The sequence below is a fragment of the Micropterus dolomieu genome, linkage group LG17, assembly GCF_021292245.1.
Source record: "Micropterus dolomieu isolate WLL.071019.BEF.003 ecotype Adirondacks linkage group LG17, ASM2129224v1, whole genome shotgun sequence".
NCBI classification, from domain to species: Eukaryota; Metazoa; Chordata; class Actinopteri; order Centrarchiformes; family Centrarchidae; genus Micropterus; species Micropterus dolomieu.
The window spans coordinates 23170327-23186171 of NC_060166.1; the positions used below are offsets into that span (position 1 = coordinate 23170327).

Here is a 15845-nt window from a genome sequence, read left to right on the forward strand (position 1 = left end):
AACCAAAACCACAAACTTTCCGGCATTTTTGCTATTAAAAAATTACTTCAGTGATAAATGGATCAAAATAGTTGGAGGTTCATGTTCCGTAGAACGACTAGTTGATCGACCAATCATTTTAGCTCTGGTTACAATAAGACTACTTATTTGAAGAGCAGTTCTCTTTTTTTCTGCATAAATAAACTTTTCCCACAGCAAAGCCAGTCTCATCGCATTCTCCAGGACAGATATTAAAGCAGACACCCCGGAGTGATTATCAACAACTATAATTATAGTGAAAAATCTGATTCATCTGATTCAGGCTGAGGTGAAAGAAGTTATCAGTCACAGGACATCTGATTTAGCGTGTTTGATACAGCGTTTACTACGATTAGGCTAGTCAGAGAATCACAGCTAACGGAAAAAAAGGAAAAGAAAAACATGGGCATTTTTGGGGTTTGGAGTCTCCAGGCGAGATAATTCATCAATGGTCCAAACAGACCTTGGAATGAGTGAATCTATGTGTTGACAATGCCTGCATATGTTTGTAATCAACAGTACATGAGAGGGAATACAACAGAGTTGCAGTGTTCCAAGCCTATGTCTTATATTTACAGCCAAGCAAATTGTGGCCAGAAGCAGCAGATGCAATAAACACAATCTCTCTCTCTCTCTCGGTTTCTCTGGCTCCCTCGCTCCCTTTTCCCCTCTGATAGCAAAGAAAACAGCCCACTTCTGGGGTGTGCAGCAAATTAAATTTACTGTAGTTAATAGAGTGAGCCTATGCTGCTAAATGTCAATTTCCTGACCAAGTCCTTCCCCTTGGAGAATGATTAGCTAATTTGAGGCTGGGGATAAATGGGCTAATGCAGGACACACACAGATAAACAGCCACAGTTGGACCCCGTGCCAAGCCCTTCCCCTGCTTTACATTTTATTGGCCTTATTATCTCCAGGGAAAATGGGTCCCCCTATGGCCTAAACATATTTTCATTTCTAATAAAAGGCCCTTGCTAGTTGCCCCCACGTAAGACCCCCCCCCCACACACACACACGCACTGCCCCTCATAGTATTCTTCTTCCATTCCTCCCTCGTTTCACTGTCCAATCCATTAAATCGGAGCTCTGCAATTGGCTGGGACCATTTTCCTGGTGAATTATCAATAGAGTAATTATGCTGCATGTTGGGAGCTCGGCTGAAGCTTATCGCTGCTGACCCCCCAGTGCGCGCCAGGATATGATCCCTCACCACAGCCCATTGGGGTAATTATGTGGTTGGGTGTGAAGCTGGATGGTGTGTTACCCTTATCAGTCTGTATTCTATTTCTGTTTTCATTGAAAATTGGACATTAATGGCAGCGACGCGATACCACTAGTGTCAGATACAGGTAAACGTCTCCAATGGAATCTGACCCCGGTTAAATCATTATTCATACTACGCACTGTAGGGACAGGGAACACACGAACACGCACACAAAAAGACCAATCGTCCCTGCTGTGCCTTTAACCTTATCTTCCACCAATTCGAGCAGCAGTGACAGACATTCATATTGTTTTCTTCGTTTCCCCAACTACCATCTTCTGTTTAGAAGACAAAACAAAGTCCATAGTGAATTTGTCCTTTGGCAGAAAATGGCAACATAACTGCTGGGAACACCACAAGTGATGTTCTCAGTGATGCCCCGAGCAGTTTCCCCATCCATTAGGCCAGTGTGGCGCAGCAGTGATTAATGGCTATGTAACTTAAACCCTATCGTGTTTCAGTGGAAACTGGCGACAGTGACCCCTGTCTGACCAGAGTCTGTCTTACTAACAATACACTAAAAGCAAGAGAAGAGTTATCATGGGACCTAAAAATACACAGCTGTATTATTATTTTTGAAAATTACCTTCTCAGTTTCCTGGTTAATTGTCGTATACACAAGCAGGACTTTAAATAGGAATTGTTTACATTTTTTGCATTCTACCATCATTTAATTACGTTCATCTAAAGAAGCTACTGGAAATTTGTCAATAAGAGCTGAAGTCATCCACTTGCTCCACTTCCGACCTAGCCTACAGGCCAGCCTCTGTGCCACTACCCTCCACTCCTCAGCGTATTTGTCTTTTTTCATGTATCCATCTGAAAATCTGAAACGTGACTGAAGTTACCCATCAATATTCTATTTTAAGCTAAATGTCTACGTGTACCTGTGCGCTAAATCTACTGCTGTGCTATCATCAAGTAAAATCTAAGTACTTTTTCATGTAAACAAAGATGTAACAAAATGATTCTGATAACAACTACAACTTTTGAGAGTCAAAGCAGTAGGTGAACTATCCCTATCATTATTTAATCTTTGAAAAAACAGCGAGGTAGGTTCAACAAGCAAGCACCACCAGCACACCCATTAAGCTTAAAATACGGACAGAGAATCGCAGTATCATGTTTCAACTTTTCAGAAAGATTGGAGAGAGAAATTGTTTATGAAAAAGTACAAAATAATTGGGGAACAAAAGCCAGAGGGAACAGAGGCTAGTCCAGAGGTGGTGCAGGACAACGATTAATTGCAACTAAATCACAACCATTAAAACCATGATATGCCTATAAACAATATTAATTGTGTAAAGTTGGATTGACAAGACAGAGATGGTGTGATATGCAATTTGTTAAAAAAGTATAGGTGGTGCTATCTGACCTAAAATGTCCTACAAAGCAAAGTCATTGCAGTTTTCTGATCAACTTCTTGTAGATAAAAGTGTTTTTGTAACTACTAAGGTGGCATCTGAAACCATAACATTTGTTTCACATCTTTGGTATTTATACTTTGTATCAACAATGTATTTTACTGGCAGGTCATAACCAACCCACCAAGCTGGTGGTACAGACCTATCCAGTAAAACCTTAGATGTGAGTTCCCCTCCAGGCAGACACACACACACACACACACACACCAAATAGCTTGCCAGTTGAGTTTTGCAAGCAATAGACAGATTGAAAAAGAAACGGGCCTATTGAAAGTGAGAAGATCCATATTTGAAGAACTTCATTAATGCGCTGTTCCCCGCCGAGTTATTTCCAGTGACAGAGCACACAGCAGCAGCTTCATGTTCAAGTTAAAAGTCACTTTTCTTTTTTATGCCATTTCAATGTGTCTAAAAGCACCTTGAGTGAGCAATGTGCATTTCCTGCTGCCAAAAGACGTGGAAAACAGCTGTTCCTGCCTGACGCTGCCTGCTGAATGGAATGCAAATATGTTAACCATCCAGAATTTATTACTTTTGAGTGCTCTTCAAACGCAACGGCAGACACAAGTTTAATTTATGATATTCCTCTAATTATGAGAACTGTTGAAATCATTTCCCAAGCTGCTTCCTCCTTCCAAGCAGCCACATTATCTGTTCCCTCGGTTCACAGCGCACGCACGCACGCACAGACGCCGCCATTCACCATGCACACCCACATAGAAACATAAATATACATACACGCATGCACACTAAATAACACACTGCAAAGTAGCTGATTGTGAGCACAATTAACACAGCAAAGACAGAGCATGAAAGATTCACAAAAATGTTTTTTCTTCGTCCCCCTCTGCTTCATAAAAGCAATGTTTAGATTCGTCATAATCTTCAGTTTGCTTTTAATTTAGCAGCCGTCAACACAAACGTCGGCAATGCCCTGCTATGCTGTGCAGAAGAAATAAGACCCCATGCAGGCCACCCACTCACTACCCCCCTCCCATCACCCACCCAAAACACACACACACACACACACACACACACGGGTACAGCCACAAGCCACAAGGTCAAGTCATTTAGCAGAGTTCAAAGGCCTTCAAAGACCCCTCAGATCTATAGGAACCTACAACAGCCAGCCACCGATGAGGGAAAAGATGACTTTCTACAGAAAGATGTGGTTTTCATGTGTGTGCATGCATACGGTACGTGTATGTGTGCATGACTGAGTGTGTACATCGCTGCACACACGTGTTGATGACCCGCCGTCTTCATTGGCGCATATGCCCGGTGTCACTCAGCCTCCTCATCGCAATCCTAAACTTGGCCGTCTGGTGTGCACCCGCGACCTCTGACCTCTGTGCAGCCACAGCTCGACATGACACCCATTAGCAGCTGGAGCCGAGGGGGGCCCTGGCTCAGCCACTCAGCCCAGACACAAGGTCAAGTGGGGGTCACACTTAGACTAGGTGCTAACTTGCCAACTCGCTCACAGCCACTCACGCAATTGAAACCCACTTTTTCCCCTCCTTCTATCCATCACGGCCCGGAACAATTAGTTACGCCGAGTTAGGAGAGAGTTGTTTTGGTTGTCACTGCCTCCATCTGTATGAGGGTGGGAAGCAGGGAGGGAGAAAAAAGTTGAAGGACAGACAAGGAGAAGGGGGAAGGGGAGAGGGAGAGGGAGTGCAGACTACACAAGGAGAGACAATAGGTGAAGGACAGTAGGAGGCTATGAAGGGAGAAGTAGAGATAAGATAAAGAGAAAGGGTTATAAAAGTTGGGGAGTCAAGAACAACCATGGTAACGAAAAAGGGGTAAAATGAAAGAGAAAAAAACACATTTGGGACTTCTGGAGAGGACAAAGCAGACACCAGTACTTCACATCAAGCTGGCTCCAATTAGCAGGTGTGCTCTCAGACGCTCGCTCTCCCTCTCTCTCTGGTCAGGAAGATGTATTTTTCTGCCTTTTATACGCATGTATTTATGAAGTGGTAGGAGATCTGAGGGCCCTTAGCATAACAGCCTTTTATTGTTTAAATGTGGACTGCTCGGCCCCGTGTGCTTAAGTGATTTAGGAACCTCACAACTCCGGTATAAGAAAAATCATAAACGCTGAAACAAACCATGTGGGTGGACTGTAAAAGGCACAGAGGAACGGGCCGACAAAAAGCAGACACACATTCCACTACTAAAGGGAAACTACACTTAATTAAACACCCAAGACACAACTGGAATAGTGCCCTGTAAAAAAAACATAGCACTATTAGTTTCCCCTCTTTAGTGGAATAAAATAAAGTTGTCTTCTGACAGAACTTGTCTCATAAAGAATTCTAAAAATCATTTTTTTATGAACTGCTGTCAAGATTGAACAAGGAGAAGTAGAGAGGGAGAGAGAGACGAACACAGAAAAAGAGAGATCAAGAAATGAATAGAAAGAGAAAACACTCCACCCTCTGACAAAAAAAAAAGGCTCTTCCCTCCACAACATCTGTTGCTTCTCGTAGTGTACATGTCCAACGCACAGAATTATAAATAGCCTGTAAAGAAGGCAGATTTGACCTTCTTTTACCAATCACGGTTGTTGGTTTTTATGAAGCATAATAGCACTGCAACGCCAACCCATAAGCACGTCGACTTTTTCTGGCCACCATTCTTTGAAAAAGATTTAGATGTGAGGGATGACTGCATATAGCTATCTATAATACCGCCAAGATCAATATATATCTTTTTTTTTTAAAATATATATTTCTTATCTTTATATTTTATATCTAATCGAATTTAAACCCATTTAATCTTTCGTAGGATCAAGAGTCACTAATATTCAGGTGAAGGAGTCACAAGAGTGACCTGAAAGCAGGATCCAAACGATGCCGCTTGTTACAGTGATGGCATAAATGTCACTCATTACACATCTGCAGTAGCACGTGAGAGACAGGGTGGATGCTTTGTTATCCAACTTTTTTTGCTGCTCAATATCCTGCAGAGTTTACAGAGAAAGCTGGCAAACTTCCACTGCAACAAAACTGTTGACTGTATTTAAAATAATTACATTTTTTCCTGCTTTGATTTCAAGCCAAAATCACAACGTCGGATTCTCTGTTCAACCAGTCACAGAAGTGCTCTGCTCTTTGTTCAGCCAATCATACGACAGTTGGCCACGTATCCTTTGGGCGATCCATCTCCACTTCCTCATGTCCTCGACTCTGCCAAAACCCAAATGGATAGACAGAACAAAAAAGGAAGACAAATTTCAAATAGAAAAACTCATGCGCATGCTGAGAAAGTGTTTCATTACTTTCAAAAAGATTGTCAAGGTTTCAGTCAAGGCGCACATGATCCTTGTTTCATTTGTCTGCCATTCTCTCTCATTTTTCTCTTCTTTTTCCACAAATAAATTACTATACGTGTGAGTGAAACCACATGCTTGTGTGTGTGTGTGTGTGTGTGTGTGTGTGTGTGTGTGTGTGTGTGTGTGTGTGTGTGTGTGTGTGTGTGTGTGTGTGTGTGTGTGTGGTTTCTGCTTGTCCAAAGTGAACTGACAAGTGCAGGCAGTGGTTCCATTAGCTGGCAATTTGCTATCAAGTTGTCCGGGAGGGGGAGGAGGAATGGCTGTGTTTTTTTGGCAGGACTACGCACATGGCTCTGCTTAGGACAAGTTAAGTGAGGTACTCGCACACATAATCCCAGGCCATCGTTCAAACACTCACATACACTCTCAAACATACATGGTCTTACATGTGAATGTGACACAGCCTAAATGGAGATCAATGCCTCCAATAATGAAAACGTAAATCCATTGTTAACATGCACGTATTTACATTGATAAATGTAAAAGTATTAGTCTGAATATGACTGTGCCAGCATATTGTAAAGACAAACTATATAAGCATCCAAACGTTTCCTCCTGAGTCCCTGAGAATGATGGTGTCCATATGGTTTTTGCGCAGGAGCATAACTGGAGTACAAGGTAAATACACCTGACTGAGGTTTGTCCATGCATGCTCTCTTAGCACAGGTCTCCATGGACCGGCTCAAAACCTGGCCACTGAATCACACACACAGCACATAAACATACCTCCCTCCCTTCTCTGTCTGTGTGTGAGTGTGTGTAGCATGTTTAAGAATGAAAAGAAGAACTGTGGACAGACGGTGGCGTTTATCTGTGCATAAATTAAGAGCAGAAGCTGTTAATTAAAAGGGGGGAAATTAAGCGCAGATAAAATAAAACTTTGCTAATCGGCTACTTGGCAAGGTGACCTCCGAGTGCACCGGGCGTCATTCTAGGACCCGCCGTCCTGCTGGGCAAGTGGAACGGGTGGGGGGCAATGTGCAGGTCCAGCTATGAGCTGCAGGCAACTGGTAGAGTCCCCTCCTCTTTTCTCTCTCTCTCTCTATGTATCCCTGTGTCTCTTGCTCTCTCTCCCCCTCCTTCTCCGCCCAAAGCGTTATTAGACCCAGGGCTCCGCTGTGGCTCCAAACAGCTCAATGACAACACACAGGGCCTGCCAATTAGAAATAATTAGATAGTCATTTCAGTGGCAAGTCTTTTTAAGTGCATATATAACGATGCAATGATGCTTATTAGCCGGCCTGAGCCGGCGAAGACCAGGGCCTCAAACGCTTTGGCGCTGGCGAAAATAATTATTCCAGTGATCACAAAGCGAGCTGCACATCTCTGTACTTCACCTCCACGTGTTTCAAAAATCCACTTCATTAGCTCCTGTAATTAATCCTCCATTAATTGCAGGAAAAGCCCAGTTTACCTCCCTTCGTTACTAATTATCATCTTATAAATAGTTATGGTTCTAATTAATGTGTTCATTAGGCAGGATATTTCTCTCAAAGCCTCGCTGGGAGCCAAAGGTCCGGCTCGGCTCTCTCTGAAGCCTAACCAGCCAGAAGGTGAGGCCATCCTGCCTGCATTTGCTTTTATTTTACTACATTCAACCTCCTAATTGGCATTTAAAACCCAATTTGGAAGAACTTCAAGAAGCTTAAATAGGAGAGAGAGAGAGAGAGAGGGACAGAGAGAAGGCAGGGAGGAAAGAGAGAGAGATACATTTGGTGTTCATTTCCCTATGCCAGAGCTAAAAGCGTTTCTGTCTCCGTCTTTCTCTTGGTCTGGCCAGACGGATGAGTCTTTTCACTGTCATATAAAGTGAACACAATGAGGGCTGATTGCATGGTATTAGTCTTTGGCATTATAGAGCTTTTATTAGCAAAACAGTGCAAATGTGTCTCTACTAAAAAAATAACAGTACGAGTGTCATACTTAATGGGTTTCAGTCATCAAACAGCCACATTCTGTCTTTGGTATACAGACATAAAGTAACATAAAGTAGTCTGGTCTCTGTGATACTTAAATTAATCACAAAGATTTGCCTTCATTCACACGGCTTTCAAAAAGGAAAATTACTCAGCGATCCCAGTGATTAGAGTAGTAAGCTAAAAAAAACTGTATGCTTTTGTTAAGTTTTGTTTAATTACAAAATCTATATAAACTTGCAGAATTTATGCTGCAATAAGAATGTATTTTAGATTTGGGGAGGGGTGGATAACTGAATCGTGCATCTTCACATTTGCTTGAGCTCTGGATAAGAATTGTTCATTGCAGTATTTGGGAAAAAAATAAATAAAAGTTTAATTAAAATAGCAAATAATGATTATTTCACTGTTTAACTACTACACATCTCATTATCTGTTCTGACTTTTGGTGTGTTTCCCTTCTTGATGAGTCAGTATATTAAATGCAACTTATAAATAAGTGTGTCTATTTCTTTTATGTACCAGTATATCACTATAAGTAGCCATCTGATAAACATGTTATGAAGAAGAAAAGTAAATTAAAAAATATTATTTCCACAGAAAACAGGTTTTATCCTCCCACCTCCATGCTCAAGAGCGTGAAAAAGAAAAAATAAAGATACAAATAAGTAGAAAAGAAAAGATGTTACCTATCTTCAGACACTATTAGGATTCTCTGTATGTTGACAGTGATAAAGGGCTACAGTATGTGCCCTTAACAACTCACTTATTTAGCCCTTACTTCATCTGGATGAACATGTAGGCTAACTAGGGAAAATATGCACAGGTGACTGACTTGACACGCTCCCAACGCCTGCAGAAAAAACCTTTATGTATTATTCAAAATGCATGTTTAGTAATGATGTTTTTCTTATATTAACAAATTAGGCTGAATTACAACATTTGAGTTACAGGAAATACACAATTGAACTTTTGAGTGTGAATGTTATTTTTTGAAATCGCTTTCTGATTTAAACAAAACTGTTTAGTGTGCTTTTGTCATTTCTGACGCACTGATTAGGCGACTGACTCCTTTCCCCTCCTTCACAAAGTGTTTACTACCTTCCCAAGGCTATAACACAACAGGCTTCATGTGTCATTACTCAGAGTTTGTTTAACAGATGGATAAAAAGAAGAAAGGGACAACCCCTTCATGTTAAGCTAGTCTTTCTTTGTGATCACCGGACTAACTCCCTCATTTGTCTACTACATGTGAGAGGACTGGTGCGATTCTTTTTGCGAGGTGAATTTTCTGTGTGTTACACAGTGCAGACTCTACAGCTAGGTTGCTACCCAGGGGAGTAGACTACTGTGTTGTGAGCCTGCAGGATGGAGGGGTGCGGTGGAGTAGGGTAGAGGGGTTTTGGGCTTGGCAGAAGTGAGGGGTGAGAAGGGGGGTTTTCCTCTGGCGGTAGAGGGGAACACTGCTTGCGGCGAGGCGGGGATGAAAGAGGCTGTCTGTGTCAGTCACTTATTCCTCCCTTTGGTAAATAAAGGTTTCTGACAACAAAGCTGAGCAGTGCTTGACTGGCCTTTACAGCAGATAAATAAAAAAGACAACACAGAGAAAGAGAGTAAGATTGGGGGGGGGGGACACAACAACAAACGCGTTCAGATCTCACGACTGGAAGCATGTTGATTTTTATGGAATAGAGAAGACGCAGCCGAACTAAACCAGGTCATCTTTCAGTTTAAATCAACACTTTGCAAGTCCGGTAATAGGGGAAGAAGGAAGAAAGGGCTAAATGTCATCCTGTGGAAGGGGGAGAAGAAAAGATGTTTAGAGTCTATGGGATAACAGACAGATGAATGAAAAACAGCCAAGAGCCTGGTCTTAAATTCCAATATAGTACACCAGACCAACGTAACACCACTATAAAACTGTGAGAACACTAAGTGAGATACTGCAACTTAAAGAAGAAAAGGGATTTAGGGGTTGTTCGCATTCTTCTTCATCTTATTTCCTATCCATCAGCAGCACCATTCCTGCCTTATGGTTCTCTCATAATGGCAAGATCTCAGCGTTTGCTAAGCAAACCAGATTTCACTTGTCATGTCCTCAAAACACACTCAGGGCCGTTTCCCTTATGAAGCCAGCGACACCCAAAACCACCTGCTACATCATCATCACACACACACAGTCTCTAAACTGTGTGAATAAATACATGTTGGACACAAATGCGCAGAAGGATTTCCAGCCTGCCACCTGACTGGGGAATTGCTGACCCAGGTGCAACGGAAAGCTGGGAGGCCACACTGCTCACCCGCAATAAAGTCGCTGTTTTTCCCACCTCTGTCTTCTTGCGCTCAACCGCCCCTACCTTCCCACTCCTCCCTTCAGCTTCTCGCTTCAGCCCTCCCCGTTCCCGAGCCGCATGGATGACCTTGCGCGCGCTCCATGGCGGTGCTAGGCAGGAAAAGCTATCTAGCAGATGTACGACACCTCATCTCATACAGGGGAAAATTGCTGTGCGAAATAAATACCAGGCCATTGCTCAAGCCCTGCACACACACACACACACACACACACACACGGAGTCCTTCTGTGATCTCCAGTGCAGAAAGCAGAGCTCGTGTTGTGGAGCTAAAACATCTCGATTACCTAGTTCTAGCGGCAGCGAGACATGACATGGTGGCTTAGTGGTTGACTGTCTCATAAACAGAAGACCAAGGTAATGAAAGTAGCTAGCTCTGGGCACTGCTCTTAGTCAACCCTGACCTCTGACCTCTCTGGAGCAGGATAACAGAATGTCCCTAAGGGGTTGAGTGTCCCTTTAGTGTCTCAGTGTGTCATTATCATATTACTGTTATTGTTATTATTATTATTATTACATCCTATGTTTCATGTCAACCTAAATGCAGGGGACCAGAACTGGGATCTAATCTGACTTTCTTTTACATAAAATGGGGGGCTTATTCGTAACACATCATTTGAATTTCTATATTCCACGTAAATTCAAACACTGAAATGACATCTTCTGTAAAGCCAGAAATGTTTGTCTCAACAATGAATAAAAACTATTGATTTTTACACCACAAAATCCTTTATAGATACAAATTTACTTACAGGAGCCATCCAAAGCCACATTTTTTAACTTTCAAAATGCGGTCCCTGACTGTCTGTCTTGGCCCAACCTGTGTCCCACCGACAGTCCTTTCCCCTTGCTATAACCAAGCACCAGTTCTGATCTCATCCCGGCTTCTGTTGCTCCAGTGTGGCTGGAGATAATCCTGACTCTGGTCGACCATCCTAGCACGGTGGGTGGTGTGTTTAGCTTGCTATATATCTCCTCCAGGGGAAAGACAGATAATTAGAGGTCTCACTCTCCTTAAGACTCATGACAGCAGCCCAGTGATGAAGCTGCTCCAGTGTTAGCAGGGCTAAACCCTGACGCTAGCACTCTGTGCTGCTCACTCAACACACCCCTGAAATATTAATGAGGAAAATATAAGCATCTGTCTGTGCCCTGCAGTATGTGCTCACCTACGTGTGACCAACCACCAACGAATGAAATGCTCAGCTTCTCTTTGATGGGTCAAGTGGTGGATTTGTCGCACCAGCCATTCCTCCGTGTCTTCTAACAGGGCCTCTAAAGCTAACTGTTAAATAAATGAGGGACTGACAGAATGACTGACTGAGCCACACACATTTAACCTCCTGCTGTGAACGCCCGTAAAATCCCAGCACTACACCACTCCGCCGAGCTCACCTAAAGATGTGCCTGTGATCCCACTATGATGAGAGGCTGTGTCGTCTTTGTTGAACTGGGTACACATCAAATCACTGTACGCTGCTGCCATGCTCCACTCTGCTCTCCCCCCAGTGGACTATGCCACGACACCCCCACCTCTTCCCGAACATGCATTCACGCAAATCCGCACATACATGCATATACTCGATCAACCTCACACATGCTGCTCGCTCGCTGGTGCGCACACAGGCAGGCCCGCGCGCACACACATGCAGCCTGATATGCTTGCTCACATCAAAGAGAATAAACATTAATGGCAAATAGGTAATCTGCTCCTCTTGTCTGTTTTACATTTCAGGGCAAGATTGACTGCCTCTGGGGGACTTAGCCCTTCTCTGATTGAGGGCGGGGGGGGTGGGAGAAAGAGAGGGAGTAAGCAACGATAGATGGTAAACACAAGATAGAGCATTATTTTTATTTCATGTATCTCTTTATTTTTTATTTATACGTGAGAGATTGAAAAGAAGGTAATAATATTCCGTCCCTTCAACCCACGACGGCCCCACTATGGTCCTAATCTTCTCCCCTGCAATATTCTGATTCTGATTCTCATTTCTTCTGAATAATATCCCTCTCTCAAGCCTATCTGTTCTCTCCATCAGTGCTCGCTTCTGTCTTTCCTCTTCATTTTCCTCTTACGCTCTCTCCCTCTCCTGTGCTCCATTCCACCTTTTCTCTCCACACTTTTCCATTCTCTTCTAACTTCTCGTAGTCCCCCCTCTCCCTTTCTTCTCTCCAGTCAGTGCACCCCAGCCTCCTCTTTCTCCTCTCTTTCATATTCTGAAGGTGGTGCCGGGTTGGCGGGTTGGCGTTGCTGGGGGTGTGGGGGTGGCAGGCAGCACCTCATATCCTATCTGCGTATCAATCATGAGGTACTGTCCACTCAATCCCCCCCTGATCCATCAGCCAGCCTCTCAGCCAGCCTCTCAGCCAGCCTCATCCAGACAACGCACACACACCACTGACTAATGGCAGTCAGGGCACCTGTACACAGAACACAGCAACCTGCTTTCATTCCACAACCACAGTGGACGCAGACTGTGCAGTATCCTACAACAGAGCTGTACAGAACAGGACTATAATACTACAGTTGCTACTAGAACTGCAGAAAACACCAAAAGCAAGGTTTTCATAAGATTTGCCTAATTAGTCCCATTTAGTGCATCAACTAACAATTATCTTTATTAATCTCCCAATTATTTGTTTGATTAATAGATTTATCATTTGGTCTATACAATGTCAGAAAGTGAGAGTCCAAAGTGACCTCTAAAATCCAAAGAGATTCAGTCACTCTCAAACAAGACAAAGAAAAACAGCAACTCCTCACATTTGAGAAACTGCCTGAAAAATTACCGAAACAAAATTAACTGTTGTTGGTTATTTGTTGTTGACGATCGACAAATCAATGGATCGACTAATCAGCTCTAGTCCCTATTCATTGGATGACACGTCAAAATGTCAACTGGATTGTTCGAATGCTAAATTAGGAACACACATGTGGCCGCCAAAGTTTTTGCAGACATAAATTGCAGCTGCCATCACATAACTGCATAAATTTATCATCAATGGCATCATTTTGCACATCCCCACCTCCAGCACCGCCTCCACCTCGTAACACCCCGCCACGCTCTCCCACCACCAACCAGCCCAACCCACCTGCTCCTCGCTCACCGCTAAGCCGATTACACAACGCAACCTTCCTAATCATAGTACAGCGTTTGTAAACACCGATGTCATCGACTGTAGTTCTAAATCTCCCAAATCCCCTCCACCCTTCATCTCACACCACACCAGTAATGCCATTTTCGACTGATGTTTTAATCACCAGAGCCGCTGTGAGTGACTGCCACTGTACCGCAGAGTCGGGAGAGAATGTGTGAAAGCTGTTTGGTCAAATTCGCTCCATAAATGGTTTCCGCTCACAGCGCGACACGGTAATTTGAAATGTGTTGCCTATGTTCTGTGAACCATTGGGTCGGAGAGTTGAAGTGTGGTGTCTTTTAAACAGCACCATCAACCACCCTTATGTCCAAAGTCTCTGTTGCATCTTCTGTTCATCCTGACACCTCTGCAATGAAGATATTAAAACACTTTTCCCTTTGTGATTAAAATGATCTCTGCTCTCTCCCGCAGCCATATACAAGTAAACAAAGGGCCTTGCCTACGCATATATTATGACAACCTTTTCTTCAATTGTGCGTCTGTGCATGTTTTTACAATGTGTGTGTGTGTGTGTGTGTGTGAGGGATTTAAAAACAGCACAGTTTACTGGTTCATTAGCACCAGATTAGCTATGCTAATGACATGGACCACCACACACAGAGAATTTGCCTTTATGTTTCTGAAAGGGATAGACGACTCACTATGGCTGTGTGTGTGTGTGTGTGTGTGCGCGTGTGTGTGTGGCGTGTGCATGTGATAAGTGTGGTGCAGGTGTGTACACATTAATCTTGTATGAATAAGTTAGCAAAAAGAAAGGAAAAAAAAAACGAGCTACACCAATAATAATCATAATTCAACAAAGTATGTATGGGTAATGATGTTTTAATTGCATTAATGAGTGAAAGGAGAGCCGCTGCCAGAGGAGATTTGGGAAGGATTGGACCGCTATGACCTGCTGTTTCCGCGGGTCTCTGTTTCATTATTACTCACACAGTAAGATGGATAGTCAGAGTAAACTGACACACAAGCACATGCAACATACTAATCCAGAGCTAAGATGCAAGTTTCCATGTGGCTCCATCTGATGACATGAGACATAAATACGAAACGATGTGTTTGTTTACACTGAAGTAAACTTCCAAAAGTCTTATTGCTTTTTTAATAAGAAAAGTCTGCAATGGCATTCCACATACTGATTTGTAATACAAACACCCAAAAAGCACTTCAAGTCGTATTTATTTTGTCACAATGATGTAGCTGTCGCTAATCACTCCTTCTTTTCATGCATTATATACTTTGTCATCAGTGTAAATAAAACATATTGTGGAAAAGTATTGTTAAATATAATAATAATATTTACTCAGAAATATTATTATAAATATTATTTGCGCTAATACTAATATAATCCTGAGGCAAAAACTATGTTGCAATAATTAAAAGAAAAAAATGCATTTTGTTAAGATTAATCTGAACAAAACTGTGTTAGTAATATCAATCGAGTTTTGTGGTTAGTCAACAATACAACGCATGAAATATCCACTTCCAAAACCACCAAAGCGTTGAAAAATTCAAATGGCCATGTTTAAATTTAAGAGTTTGCATTTTTGTTTTAACATTTACTGTTTAAAAAAGCGTTGTTACACAATCCCAGATTTTTTTAAAAATTTGCGCGTGACGGCATTGTTACCTCCTGTCTCGGCTGCGTGACCTGTGTGAGCGATGGCTCCTCCCTTTGTCTCTCTCCGCACTGCGACTCCTCCTCCTGCGAGATGAACTGTGGGACGAACTGCTACTGGAACGTCTCCTCCTCCTGAAGCACATGGGCCAAAAACATACAAAGTCAGCTCTATTACTGGCAGGATCATTAAAACAAAACATCAATCAGACAGCAGGGTTATTATTTATACAATTAATCATTTTGTGATTTTGGCAAATCAGCAACAGTGAAACATGTACATTTGTTCTAAATGCCCAGTGTGGTTCATGAAAAAATTTGGTTCCCGAAATCCCAGAGAATAAGCATTTATTACCAGCAATTATAATTTCACCAAGGTTCTTCAGCTTCATTGTAGTTTCTTTTAGTTTAATATCCATAAAACAAACACTTCCCATATCAGCTCCTTCCTCCCTTCACCTTTGCACTCCGCCCCGGCATGACAAGCACCCCTCTGTGTTATTCACCAGTTCACAGCAGCTCAGACACCATCATCTGCAATTCGTTCATCCACACCTGCGTAAGTGAATGCTGTATTCCTAATTTGTTTTGCTGTTCATTTCAAGAGCAAATATGTCCGAATGTCCCAGACAACCTCACCTATTATCAGCAGCACTGACGGCTATTTTGCATTAGTGAACACGCTCGTCCGCGGCACAGAGCAGCAGAGCAATGCAGGCTGCCCTACAGTTCCTCCACAGGGGCCCTTTGGT

The 15845-nt window shown here is 42.7% G+C and overlaps 1 protein-coding gene across 1 annotated transcript in view; it reads right to left on the reverse strand.

The window, feature by feature from the left end:
- Positions 1-15845, reverse strand: part of rsrc1 (arginine/serine-rich coiled-coil 1) — a 127212-nt gene that overhangs the window by 108162 nt on the left and 3205 nt on the right. Inside the window, exon 3 of the mRNA XM_046073883.1 lies at positions 15106-15228. Coding sequence (XP_045929839.1) covers positions 15106-15228 — 123 coding nt within the window. The remainder of the gene's footprint in view (positions 1-15105; positions 15229-15845) is intronic.